Genomic DNA, 13,402 nt, shown 5'->3' on the forward strand with positions numbered 1-13,402 from the left:
TATTCTCCCCTTAAAAGTAATATCTTCGGGCGGGGCGCGGTGGCTCAAGCCTGTAATCCCAGCACTTTGGGAGGCCGAGGTGGGCGGATCACGAGGTCAAGAGATCGAGACCATCCTGGCTAACACGGTGAAACCCCATCTCTACTGGAAATACAAAAAATTAGCTGGGTGTGATGGCGGGCGCCTGTAGTCCCAGCTACTCAGGAGGCTGAGGCAGGAGAATGGCGTGAACCCGGGAGGTGGAGCTTGCAGTGAGCTGAGATCGCGCCACTGCACTCAAGCCTGGGCGACAGAGCAAGACTCCGTCTCAAAAAAAAAAAAAAAAAAAAAAAAAGGTAATATCTTCAGAAGCAGTTTTGTTTTGTTTTTGAGACAAGGCCTAGCTCTGTCACTCAGGCTGGAGTGCAGTGGTGCAATCACAGCTCACTGCATGCAACTTCTGCCTCCTGGGCTCAGGTGATCCTCCCACCTCAGCCTCCTGAATAGCTGGGACTGCAGGGGCATGCCACCAGGCCTGGGTAATTTTTGTATTTTTTTGGGGTAGAGACAGGGTATTGCCGTGTTGCCCAGGCTGGTCTCAAGCAGTCCTCCCGCCTCAGTCTCCTAAAGTGCTGGGATTACAGGTGCGAGCCACCATGCCCAGCCCAGAAGCAGTTTTGCATTTACTTTAATGCAGATAAGCAATTTAGCCACCGGAGCTGTACATCATAGAGCGTGAGTGCAGTCGTTTTCATCTGGAAAAATTTTCAGTTGGTGTTACTGCCATCATTATTGGTGAGAAAACTTCCAGTAGTCCAGTTAGTGTGGCAGATAGAGGAAAAAGCTGCCAGATACAAGATTACAAAGATAAGGACAAACAGATAAAATCTTGTGCACTCTTTGTGATTTCCAACTTGTAAGTCACAGGCTTCTACAGGAGTCTTAGTTTTGCAAAATCTACTTCTGTGGATTGGACAATAGCATTTCCATATACAACCATTTTCTGTTTTTTTCTAATGTCTAATACTCATCTCCTGTGATTATCAGACAAGAATGGAAGCATACATGCCTTCTTTCTTTTCTTTTCTTTTCTTTTATTTTTTATTGACCATTCTTGGGTGTTTCTCGCAGAGGGGGATTTGGCGGGGTCATAGGACAATAGTGGAAGGAAGGTCAGCAGATAAACAAGTGAACAAAGGTCTCTGGTTTTCCTAGGCAGAGTGTTTGTGTCCCTGGGTACTTGAGATTAGGGAGTGGTGATGACTCTTAAAGAGCATGCTGCCTTCAAGCATCTGTTTAACAAAGCACATCTTGCACCGCCCTTAATCCATTTAACCCTGAGTGGACACAGCACATGTTTCAGAGAGCACAGGGTTGGGGGTAAGGTCATAGATCAACAGGATCCCAAGGCAGAAGAATTTTTCTTAGTACAGAACAAAATGAAAAGTCTCCCATGTCTACCTCCCTCTACACAGACACAGCAACCATCCGATTTCTCAGTCTTTTCCCCACCTTTCTCCCCTTTCTATTCCACAAAACCGCCATTGTCATCATGGCCCGTTCTCAATGAGCTGTTGGGTACACCTCCCAGACAGGGTGGTGGCCGGGCAGAGGGGCTCCTCACTTCCCAGTAGGGGCGGCCGGGCAGAGGCGCCCCTCACCTCCTGGATGGGGCGGCTGGCCGGGCGGGGGGCTGACCCCCCCACCTCCCTCCCGGATGGGGCGGCTGGCCGGGTGGGGGGCTGACCCCCCCACCTCCCTCCCGGACGGGGCGGCTGGCTGGGCAGGGGGCTGACCCCCCCCACCTCCCTCCCGGACGGGGTGGCTGGCCGGGCAGAGGGGCTCCTCACTTCCCAGTAGGGGCGGCCGGGCAGAGGCGCCCATCACCTCCCGGACGGGGCGGCTGGCCGGGTGGGGGGCTGAACCCCCCACCTCCCTCCCGGACGGGGCGGCTGGCCGGGCGGGGGGCTGACTCCCCCATCTCCCTCCCGGACGGGGTGGCTGGCCGGGCAGAGGGGCTCCTCACTTCCCAGTAGGGGCGGCCGGGCAGAGGCGCCCCTCACCTCCTGGACGGGACAGCTGGCCGGGCGGGGGGCTGACCCCCCACCTCCCTCCTGGACGGGATGGCTGCTGGGCGGAGACGCTCCTCACTTCCCAGACGGGGTGGCAGCCGGGTGGAGGGGCTCCTCACTTCTCAGACGGGGCGGCTGCCGGGCGGAGGGCCTCCTCACTTCTCAGACCGTGTGGCCGGGCAGAGATGCTCCTCACCTCCCAGACGGGGTTGCGGCCGGGCCGAGGCGCTCCTCACATCCCAGACAGGGCGGCGGGGCAGAGGCGCTCCCCACATCTCAGATGATGGGTGGCCGGGCAGAGACGCTCCTCACTTCCTAGATGGGATGGCGGCCGGGAAGAGGCGCTCCCCACTTCCTAGGTGGGATGGCGGCCGGGCAGAGACGCTCCTCTTTCCAGACTGGGCAGCCAGGCAGAGGGGCTCCTCACATCCCAGACGATGGGCGGCCAGGCAGAGACGCTCCTCACTTCCCAGACGGGGTGGTGGCCGGGCAGAGGCTGCAATCTCGGCACTTTGGGGGGCCAAGGCAGGCGGCTGGGAGGTGGAGGTTGTAGCAAGCCGAGATCACGCCACTGCACTCCAGCCTGGGCACCATTGAGCACTGAGTTAATGAGACTCCATCTGCAATCCCGGCACCTCGGGAGGCCGAGGCTGGTGGATCACTTGCAGTTAGGAGCTGGAGACCAGCCCGGCCAACACAGCGAAACCCCGTCTCCACCAAAAAAATACGAAAACTAGTCAGGCGTGGCGGCGGGCGCCTGCGATCGCAGGCACTCGGCAGGCTGAGGCAGGAGAATCAGGCAGGGAGGTTGCAGTGAGCCGAGATGGCAGCAGCACAGTCCAGCTTCGGTTCGGCATGAGAGGGAGACCGTGGAAAGAGAGGGAGAGGGTTCGGCATGAGAGGGAGACCGTGGAAAAGGGAGGGGGGGAGGGGGAGGGGGAGGGGGGAGAGGGAGAGCGCCTTCTTTCTTTGGTGTACAATTTGAGAAGAAATTGAAGTAGCTAAGAACTCCCATTGTCTTACCCTACTATATCTGAATGCCCTACCCTCAATAAACATTTGTCAAATAAAGGAATAAAAGAATGATTTTATTACCTTAGTAAATAAACTGAGTAAAACTAGGCAAAGAAAATACTAAGGGTTTTCTATTTTGATAGCATTGTATTATACGGGATACTAAATATCCTTGGGACAAATTGTTAGCCTTTGTTTACATGCACTAATTCTTTTCCTCTTTCTTTCTTTCTTTCTTTCTTTCTTTCTTTCTTTCTTTCTTTCTTTCTTTCTTTCTTTCAAGTCGGGGTCTTGCTGTGTTGCACAGGCTGGAGTGCAGGGGCGCAATCTTGGCTCACTGCAACCTTTGCCTCCTGGGCTCAAGGAATTCTCCTGCCTCAGTGGAACTACAGGTGTGCACCACCACGCTGGGCTGATTTTTCTATTTTCTGTAGAGAGATGGGGTTTCACCATGTTGCCCAGGCTGGTCTTGAACTCGTCAGCTCAAATGATCTTCCCGCCTTGGCCTCCCAAAGTGCTGGGATTACAGACCTGAGCCGTCATGCGTGGCTGCCCAGCCAATTCTTTCTTTCTTTCTTTTTTTGGAGATGGAGCCTTGCTCTGTTGCCCAGGCTGGTGTGCAGTGGCGTGATCACGGCTCACTGCAACCTCTGCCTCCTGGGTTCAAGTGATTCTCCTGCTTCAGCCTCCCGAGTAGCTGGCATTACAGGCACCCACCACTATGCACGGCTAATTTTTGTATTTTTAGTAAAGAAGGGGTTTTGCCATGTTGGCCAGGCTGGTCTCAGACTCCTGAACTCAGGTGATCCACCTACTTCGGCCTCCCAAAATTCTGGAATTACAGTCATCGCACCTGGCCCTGCCCAGCCAATTCTTATTAAATTGTTTAGATACTGCAAAATTAATAGCAGAGCAGAGAGAATGTATTTATGTTTTATTCTTTTTTTCATCTCAGCTATCAGCAGAGATAATTTATTTTAATCTTATTTTTTGCTTGAGATTTTAGAAAAAAATATTTATCTTGGAAGTTTCTTTTCAATCCTCTGATCCCATTTCTTTCCTCTGAGGCAACATAGTATTGCCTAAAAAGCAGTGAGAAGAACATCTACATTTCATTGGCAAATGCAGAATTTTTACTTAAGAGGAAAATACATAGCTTAAATACTTTCAGTAAACAAAGCGCTCAGTACTCATCTTTAGGGATTAAGAAAATAAAACCAGGCCGGGTGCAGTGATTCATGCCTGTAATTCCGGCACTTTGGGAGGCTGAGGAGAGTGGATCACCTGAGGTCAGGAGTTTGAGATCAGCCTGGCCAACATGGTGAAATCCCATCTCTACTAATAATACAAAAATTAGCCAGTCGTGGTGGCACACGCCTGTAGTCCCAGCTATTTGGGAGGCTGAGACAAGAGAATCGCATGAACCTGGGAGGTGGAGGTTGCAGTGAGCCAAGATTATACCACTGCACTCCAGCCTGGGCAGCAGAGCGAGACTCCGTCTCCAAAAAAAAAAAAAAAAAAAAAAAAACAAAAAACATAAAAAAATACAACCAAAGGCAAGTAGGATATGGATATTAATGGAATTGAAAACAGATCAGAACAAAAATAGTGGAGAAGATAAATAAATCCCAAATCTGGGTCTTTGCAAATACCAATGATCTAGATAAACATCTTGTAGAAGAAAAAAATATGGAATAAAAATGTACAAGATTGGGAATGAGTAAACACCATAGACCCCAAATACAGGAGACATTAATGGAATCTTTTGCAGATTTTCTTGAGAATGTACATGTAATGCTATACTGTCAAAGTTATTTCAAGAGAAAATGGATGTTGTTATAGCAAAATGTCAATGAGTAAAATTGACCCAAGAAGTAAAAATGTTAATTGCCCAATCCCCATGAAAGATTTGAAAAAATGATGGAAGATTGGTTCTTGACAGAGGCAGCATAGCATATAATTTCACAGCTGAGTTTCATTTATGAAGAACAACACATCATTATAATAAAAAGGAACTCTCTTTTCCATGATGAAGAATGCAAAGCTAGTCAATGCATTCTGTGAAGCACACATATTTTATCTCTGATAAAAATGCTGCCAATCCTGATTCAAGCACCGGGGCGGGGGGTGGGAAGGAATGCGCCAAAAAAGAACAGTCTCACTTATGCCTAGAAATGCAAAATTTCTAAATACAATATTAGCCAGAGTTCATCAAGACCATTTCTTTTTTTTTTTTTTTTTTTTTTTGAGACGGAGTCTCGCTGTGTCGCCAGGATGGAGTGCAGTGACGCAATCTTGGCTCACAACAGCCTCTGCCTCCCGGGTTAAAGTGATTCTCCTGCCTCAGTCTCCTGAGTAGCTGGGACTACAGGCGCCTGCCACCATGCCTGGCTAATTTTTGTATTTTTAGTAGAGATGGGGTTTCACCATATTGACCAGGCTAGTCTTGAACTCCTGATCTTGTGATCCACCCGCCTCAGCCTCCCAAATTGCTGGGATTACAGATGTGAGCTACCATGCCCAGCCCATCAAGACCATTTCTAATAAAATAAGTAAAGTAAGAATAGAGGGAAGTTACAGCAAATATCCTAAATGTCAAGAGCATTAAAATTAGAAACTTGATGGGGACTTGGGGATGCCCATGATCACATTTGTATTCAGTATCGTCTTAAGAGGTTCTGGTAAATGCATTAAAACAGTAAAAGTGAATAATGGTGTTAATATCAGAAAATAAGAACTAAAACTCCTCCCCTTGAAATAAGAACTAAAACTCCTCCCCTTGAAAAGAAGTAAAACTTTTTGAAAGGTTGAAACAAAATAAAAATGGAAAACTTATGTTTTCCATTACAGCCACAGTGTAGCCAGGGAAACCATGAAAAGGATTAGTGAGGAGGTGTATCTTTTGTTACCAAAATATTGTATCTAGCCTCTGTAATCAGATTAATATGGTATTGTCATAGATTGGTGGAATAAAATAGAGAATCCAGAAATCCAGTATATGTGCAGATTTAATAAAAGATAAAGGTAGTGTTACAGTTCAATGGGAAATGGGGAGATTATTTAATAAGTGGTGCTGGTACAACTGTCTGCCCATCTGGAAGAAAATAAAATTGGGTTCCTATCTTAAGATAAATTCCAGATGGATCAAAGCCTTATAGAAATACTTAAGGATATTCTCCAGGTTTAGTTATACAAGCTAGGGTAAAGGAAATGTGAAGATAAGAAACTCAGAAGCTATTACAAGAGGCATATTTAATTTTATAAAAATTAAGACCTTTTAATGGTAAAGGATACCATAAGAAAGTTAATAACAGTATTGGCATTAAGACAGACATATTGACCAATGGAATAGATTAGGAATAGGCTTGGTGCAGTGGCTCATGCTTATAATCCCAGCGCTTTGGGAGTCCAAGGTTAGGAGGATTGCTTGAGGCTAGGAGTTTGAGACCAGCCTGGTCAACATAGCAAGACTTTGTCTCCACAAAAAAAGTTAAAAATTAGCCAGGTGGGGTGGCTCACACCTGTAGTCCTAGCTGCTTGGAAGGCTGCGGCAGTGGAATTGTTTGGGTCTATGAGTTGGAGGTTGCAGTGAGCTATGATCATGCCACTGCACTCCCCTGAGTAATTAAAGTAATGGAACAAGACACCATCTCTTTAAAAAAAAAAAAAAAAAAAAAAGCCCAGAAGCCCAGAAATAAATCCTTATGTACTATATATGATCAAATGATTTTTGACAGTGATGCCAAGACCATTCAGTGGGGAGAGGGCAATCTTTTCAGCATGGTGTTTACCACAATTAAAAAGGTAGGTAAGTTTGAAAAAATATTTTGCAATATATAGGATAGAGGATTAATTTTAAAAGAAGAGGTTATGGATCCAATAGTAAAAAGGGCAAAAGATTTAAAGAAGCAATTAATAAAAGAACAAATCCAGAAAGCTGTAACATTTATGAAAAGACATTCAAACTTACTGGTTGTCAGGATAACGTAAATTAAAGTACTAGTGAAGTATTATAACATAGCTCTTATTATTTTGAGATATGTCCCATCAATACCTAGTTTATTGAGAGTTTTTAGCATGAAGGGCTGTTGAATTTTGTTGAAGGCCTTTTCTGCATCTATTGAGATAATCATGTGGTTTTTGTCTTTGGTTCTGTTTATATGATGGATTATGTTTATTGATTTGCGTATGTTGAACCAGCCTTGCATCCCAGGGATGAAGCCAACTTGATCATGGTGGATAAGCTTTTTGATGTATTGCTGGATTCAGTTTGCCAGTATTTTATTGAGGATTTTTGCATCGATGTTCATCAGGGGTATTGGTCTAAAATTCTCTTTTTTTGTTGTGTCTATACCAGGCTTTGGTGTCAGGATGATGCTGGCTTCATAAAATGAGTTACAGAGGATTCCCTCTTTTTATATTGATTGGAATAGTTTCAGAAGGAATGGTACCAGCTCCTCTTTGTACCTCTGGTAGAATTCGGCTGTGAATCCGTCTGGTCCTGGACTTTTTTTGGGTGGTAGGCTATTATTGCCTCAATTTCAGAGCCTGTTATTGGTCTATTCAGGGATTCAGCTTCTTCCTGGTTTAGTCTTGGGAGGGTGTATGTGTCCAGGAATTTATCCATTTCGTCTAGATTTTCTAGTTTATTTGCGTAGAGGTGTTTATAGTATTCTCTGATGGTAGTCTGTATTTCTGTGGGATTGGTGGTGATAACCCCTTTATCATTTTTTATTGCATCTGTTTGATTCTTCTCTCTTTTCTTCTTTATTAGTCTTGCTAGCAGTCTATCAATTTTGTTGATCTTTTCAAAAAACCAGCTCCTGGATTCATTAATTTTTTGAAGGGTTTTTTGTGTCTCTATCTCATTCAGTTCTGCTCTGATCTTAGTTATTTCTTGCCTTCTGCTAGCTTTTGACTGTGTTTGCTCTTTCTTCTCTAGTTCTTTTAATTGTGATGTTAGGGTGTCGATTTTAGATCTTTCCTGCTTTCTCCTGTGGGCATTTAGTGCTATAAATTTCCCTCTACACACTGCTTTAAATGTGTCCCAGAGATTCTGGTATGTTGTGTCTTTGTTCTCATTGGTTTCAAAGAACATCTTTATTTGTGCCTTCATTTCATTATTTACCCAGTAGTCATTCAGGAGCAGGTTGTTCAGTTTCCATGTAGTTGTGTGGTTTTGAGTGAGTTTCTTAATCCTGAGTTCTAATTTGATTGCACTGTGGTCTGAGAGACAGTTTCTTATAATTTCTGTTCTTTTACATTTGCTGAGGAGAGCTTTACTTCCAACTATGTGGTCAATTTTGTTTACAAGAGCTCCTGAAGGAAGCACTAAACATGGACAGGAACAACCGGTACCAGCCACTGCAAAAACATGCCAAATTGTAAAGACCATCGATGTTAGGAAGAAACTGCCTCAACTAATGAGCAAAATAACCAGCTAACATCGTAATGACAGGATCAAATTCACACATAACGATATTAACCTTAAAGGTAAGTGGGCTAAATGCCCCAATTAAAAGACCCAGACTGGCAAATTGGATAAAAAGTCAGGACCCATCAGTGTGCTGTATTCAGGAGTCCCATCTCATGTGCAGACACACACATAGGCTCAAAATAAAGGGATGGAGGAAGATCTACCAAGCAAACGGAAAACAAAAAAGCAGGGGTTGCAATCCTAGTCTCTGATAAAACAGGCTTTAAACCATCAAAGATCAAAAGAGACGAAGAAGGCCATTACATAATGGTAAAGGGATCAATTCAACAAGAAGAGCTAACTATCCTAAATATATATATGCACCCAATACAGGAGCACCCACATTCATAAAGCAAGTCCTTAGAGACCTACAAGAGACTTAGACTCCCACACAATAATAATGGGAGACTTTAACACCCACTGTCAACATTAGACAGATCAACGAGACAGAAAGTTAACAGGGATGTCCAGGAATTGAACTCAGCTCTGCACCAAGCGGACCTAATAGACATCTACGGAACTTTCCACACCATATCAACAGAATATACATTCTTAGCACCGTGTCGCACTTATTCCAAATTTGTTTTTGTTTTTGGCACAGGATCTTGCTGTGTCATTCAGACTGGAATGCAGTGGTGTGATCACAGCACACTGTAGCTGCCATCTCCTGGGCTCAGGTGATCCTCTCACCTCAGCCTCGTGAGTAGGTGGGACTATAGGCACGTGCCACCATGCCTGGATGATTTTTTAAATTTTTAATAGAGACGAGGTCTTGCTATGTTGCTCAGGCTGGTCTCTAACTCCTGAGCTCAAGGAATCCTCCTGCCTTGGCCTCCCGAAGTGCTGGGATTATAGGCATTAGCTACTGTACCCAGCCTGTTGGCTATTTTTTAAGATTTTCTTTTTATTACTAGTTTTAAGCAATTTGTTTTTGATGTACATGATGTAGTTTGTGTGTTTTGTGCTGAGTTTAAATTGCTTGTGGATCTATAGGGCTCTAGTTTTCATCGAATTTGAACATTTTCCCCTATATCACTGATGTTCTGATTTAATTTTTAAGATTAAGATTTAGTCTATCTTTGTTCTGTCATCTGTGCTATTTCTTGGTTTCTTCTTTTTCTCTTCACTGTGGGTCAGAATTTCCTTCTTAGAATGCCTGTCATTTTTTATTAGATGCCAGTTATTGTGATTTTTACCTTGATGGGTACTCAATTTTTTCATTCCTTTAAATGTCCTTAAGCTTTGTTCTGAACACAATTCCTTTGGAACAGTTTGATCCTTCTAAGACTTCTTTTTGAACTTTTTTCTTTTTTTGAGACAGAGTCTTGCTCTGTCCTCAGGTTGGATTGCAGTGGCGCGATCTCAGCTCACTGCAACCTCTGCCTCCTGGGTTCAAGCAATTCTCCTGTCTCAGCCTCCTGAGTAGCTGGGACTACAGGCGCACACCACCACGCCCAGCTAATGTTTGTATTCTTAGTAGAGATGGGGTTTCCTTGGCCAGGATGTTCTCGATCTCCTGACCTCGTGATCCGTCCATCTTGGCCTCCCAAAGTGTTGGGATTACAGGGGTGAGCCACTGCGCCCGGCCCTTTTTGAACTTTTTAAAGACAGAACCAAAGTAGCCTTTAGATTAAGGATAATTTCTTCCGATTATTGAGGCAATGCCATTCTGAGTGCATTATTTCCTCTATTATGGTGTCTTTCAACTGTGGCTGATGAGAATACAAACAACCCTTAAAGGCTTTGAGAATTGTTTTACCTAATCCTTTCCCGTGGTTTTTTTTCTCTGGCTTGGGGTAGTCTAATCACATGGCGTGCACCTGTAGTTGTAGCTACATGGGAGGCTGAGACAGGAGGACGGTTTGAGACCAGGAGGTTGAGGCTGCAGTGAGTTGTGTTCGCCCCGTTGTACTCCAGTGTGAGTGACAGAATGAGGCCCTGTCTCAAAAGAAAAAAGAAATGTTTGCACTATTAACCCTAGAGTGGTTCCTGGTGAATTTTGTGTGTTGCAGCGTAATAGTGAATTGATTATTTGATTTGATTTTGTTCAACTTTTTTTAACTTAAAAAAATGTATTTACACAAACCTGCACGTTGTGCACATGTACCCTAGAACTTAAAGTATAATAAAAAAAGTATTTACTAATGTGTTAATATTTCAGCAAATTTATTGCAATGGGTTTAAAAGGCAGACAGAGGCCAGGCGCAGTGGCTCACACCTGTAATCCCAGGACTTTGGGAGACTGAGGCAGGTGGATCACCTGAGGTCGGGAGTTCGAGATCAGCCTGACCAACATGGAGAAACCCCATCTCTACTAAAAATACAAAAAAAGTGGTCGGGTGTGGTGGCGCATGCCTGTAATCCCAGCTACTCGGGAGGCTGAGGCAGGAGAATCACTTGAACCTGGGAGGTGAAGTTTGCGGTGAGCTGAGATCACGCCATTGCACTCCAGCCTGGGCAGCAAGAGTGAAACTCTGTCTCAAAAATAAATAAATAAATAAATAAATAAATAAATAATAAAAGGCAGACAGACACTCTTATATAAGCTACAGGGTAACAAAGGGGTTCTATATAGTTATAAACTATTACATAGACCTGCATGGTTTATTGAATAACTTATAAACCACAAAAGAAATTAAATTTACAGTGTTTCTGAAGTTCAAACTTTTAAACTGTTTCATTCTATCCTAGCAAGTTCTAAACTTTTTTTGGGAAAGTGTTCTCAAACCTCAAAGTTGAATTAAGAGCATGAAAAGCCCTGTTATTAAAAAGGTACAACCAAAAGATCTAGGAATACCAAATTAGACTTGAGACCTTTGGAAATCACTCGCTTTACTTGAACCAAACACTGTGGAATCAGTAAAGTTTGCATCTACTTAGCCTTATGTGCAAATGAAGCTAATAATGGTGCCTATTTCAGGGGTTGTAAAGATCATGAAAATGGGGTTCTCAAACCTGGAGAGATTTTGTCCCCCAGAGGGTATAATTTAAAACAGTCTAGAGACACTGGTCATCAGAGTTCAGAGTGGTGGCAGGGATGGTCTGTCTGTCTCTTGTGGATAGAAGTGGGAATGTTGCCAAATAACCTGCAGTGCACAGGACAATCCCTCACGGCGAAGAATTATCTGGCCCTAAGTGTCAATAGTGCCGGGATCGGGAAACCCTGATATAAAGTGCCTATCCTGGTATAAGGCCAGGATACCAGATGATTTAATTTATGCCATCAGTAGGGGGTCCTATTAGTAGAAAAATGAAGCTTTCTACTTGAAGTTTTTTTTTTTCAACTCCTAGTCCAGCCTAAGGATTAATTTTTTTTTTTAAAGGATAAAAGTGCTTCACAGTTGAATAACTTGAATATTCCCCCCTTTTATTTATCTATAAAAAGTGAAATGAGAGGGGAAAAACAGCAAAAGTCATGGAGAAACAAACTTACATTTGTTTATAGATGTCAATTTTAATAAAATGTTTATGTAGTAGAGAAATTTCCAGTGTTCAGATTAACTTCAATTCTGAAAACTCATCTATGTTTGAGAATACACTCTTTTTATAGGGCAAACTTATATCATTCTTATGTTATCTTTTAATCATTTTTAATATGTTAACATTTTAATTTTTTTATTTTTTGGAATCTTTGCAGGCATTGTAAGCATTTGTTAATTTTTTTGTGTGTGTTACTTTTCTTATAGGTGTTACCTCATTTTGAAAGTCTTGGGAAACAGGAAAAAATTCCTAACAAAATGTCAGCTTTTCGAAATCATTGTCCACATTTGGATTCAGTTGGTGAAATAACAAAAGAAGATTTGATACAAAAATCCCATGTAAGAAACAGGTTTTTTCTTCCTTGAAAAACTATTCACTTTTCTCTTGAATGTGTAATTTTCATAAATTACTGTAATACTCTATGAGCAGTATTTTAAAAATATGTATGATGTCATAGTGCATTAGTGAATTGTATGTGTTTGTGTCAGTATAACCAATGTTGTCTTTTTAATTTCTTTTTATAGGGTACTTGTCAGGATTGTAAAGTCCAAGGACCAAATCTTTGGGCATGTCTGGAGGTGTGTATATGTTTTTTCCTGAAAAGATTGCTATAATAATAATAAATTCGGATCTGAATAATCATAACCAGAAAATTTTTGATACCTAAAGTGATTTTTGTAAATTAAACTTGCTTTTAAAAGGTCATTATTGATAACAAAAATTAAACTTTGGAAAGATCTTAATCTGTAGTGCTTTTGCAGTTTTTAGTAAATCACTCAGCTATTTTATGCTTGCCTTTTATTAGAAATGACATAGCTTTTAGCTTAGAAATATATCCTGGTTTTATTTTGTGCCTGGAAACATTTGGTTAAATTTAATGACTGGAAAGTCATTTACTCATTGAATTTAAAACAGGTAATCCAAACTTAATTGTAAATGTAATTGTAATGCTGTTATAAATTTACATGTATATTATAAAGTACCTTATTTTTCTTCCTATATAATTATTTATAGAATAGATGTTCATATGTTGGCTGTGGTGAATCACAAGTAGATCACAGCACCATACATTCTCAGGTATGTATATAAAAAATTTAATGGAAGACTTGTTAAAAAAGTGCCTGAAGGAAAGGGAAAGCCAGTATAACATTATTAATTCAAGTTGTAATTCAAATTTGCACTCTAAGTTAAAACTTCACTTACATTCTCTGTGAAGGATGGGGAAGGGAATTGCTAGGAGGATGAACATTAGAATGAGGTTGTGATTAAGAAAGCACTGATTTCAAAAGTGTACATCCGGCCAGGCGTGGTGGCTCACGCCTGAATCCCAGCACTTTGGAAGGCCAAGGCAGGTGGATCACCTGAGGTCAGGAGTTCGAGA

At 42.6% G+C, this 13,402-nt stretch overlaps 1 protein-coding gene across 5 annotated transcripts in view; it reads left to right on the forward strand.

The window, feature by feature from the left end:
* The window catches only part of USP33 (ubiquitin specific peptidase 33), a 65,852-nt gene that overhangs the window by 7,874 nt on the left and 44,576 nt on the right, over nt 1–13,402 (forward strand). For 2 of the 5 annotated variants that reach the window (XM_055117099.2, XM_055117100.3), the window contains exons 2-5: nt 8,380–8,558; nt 12,228–12,359; nt 12,546–12,599; nt 13,036–13,098. In XM_055117099.2, the coding sequence (XP_054973074.1) occupies nt 8,517–8,558; nt 12,228–12,359; nt 12,546–12,599; nt 13,036–13,098 (291 nt within the window). In that variant the 5' untranslated portion in view covers nt 8,380–8,516. Of the gene's footprint in view, nt 1–8,379; nt 8,559–12,225; nt 12,360–12,545; nt 12,600–13,035; nt 13,099–13,402 lie in introns of those variants that run through there. The other 3 variants (XM_003807783.5, XM_034928870.3, XM_034928860.3) reach the window with 2 other exon arrangements.

Source organism: Pan paniscus, chromosome 1 (assembly GCF_029289425.2).
Source record: "Pan paniscus chromosome 1, NHGRI_mPanPan1-v2.0_pri, whole genome shotgun sequence".
Taxonomy (NCBI): Eukaryota; Metazoa; Chordata; class Mammalia; order Primates; family Hominidae; genus Pan; species Pan paniscus.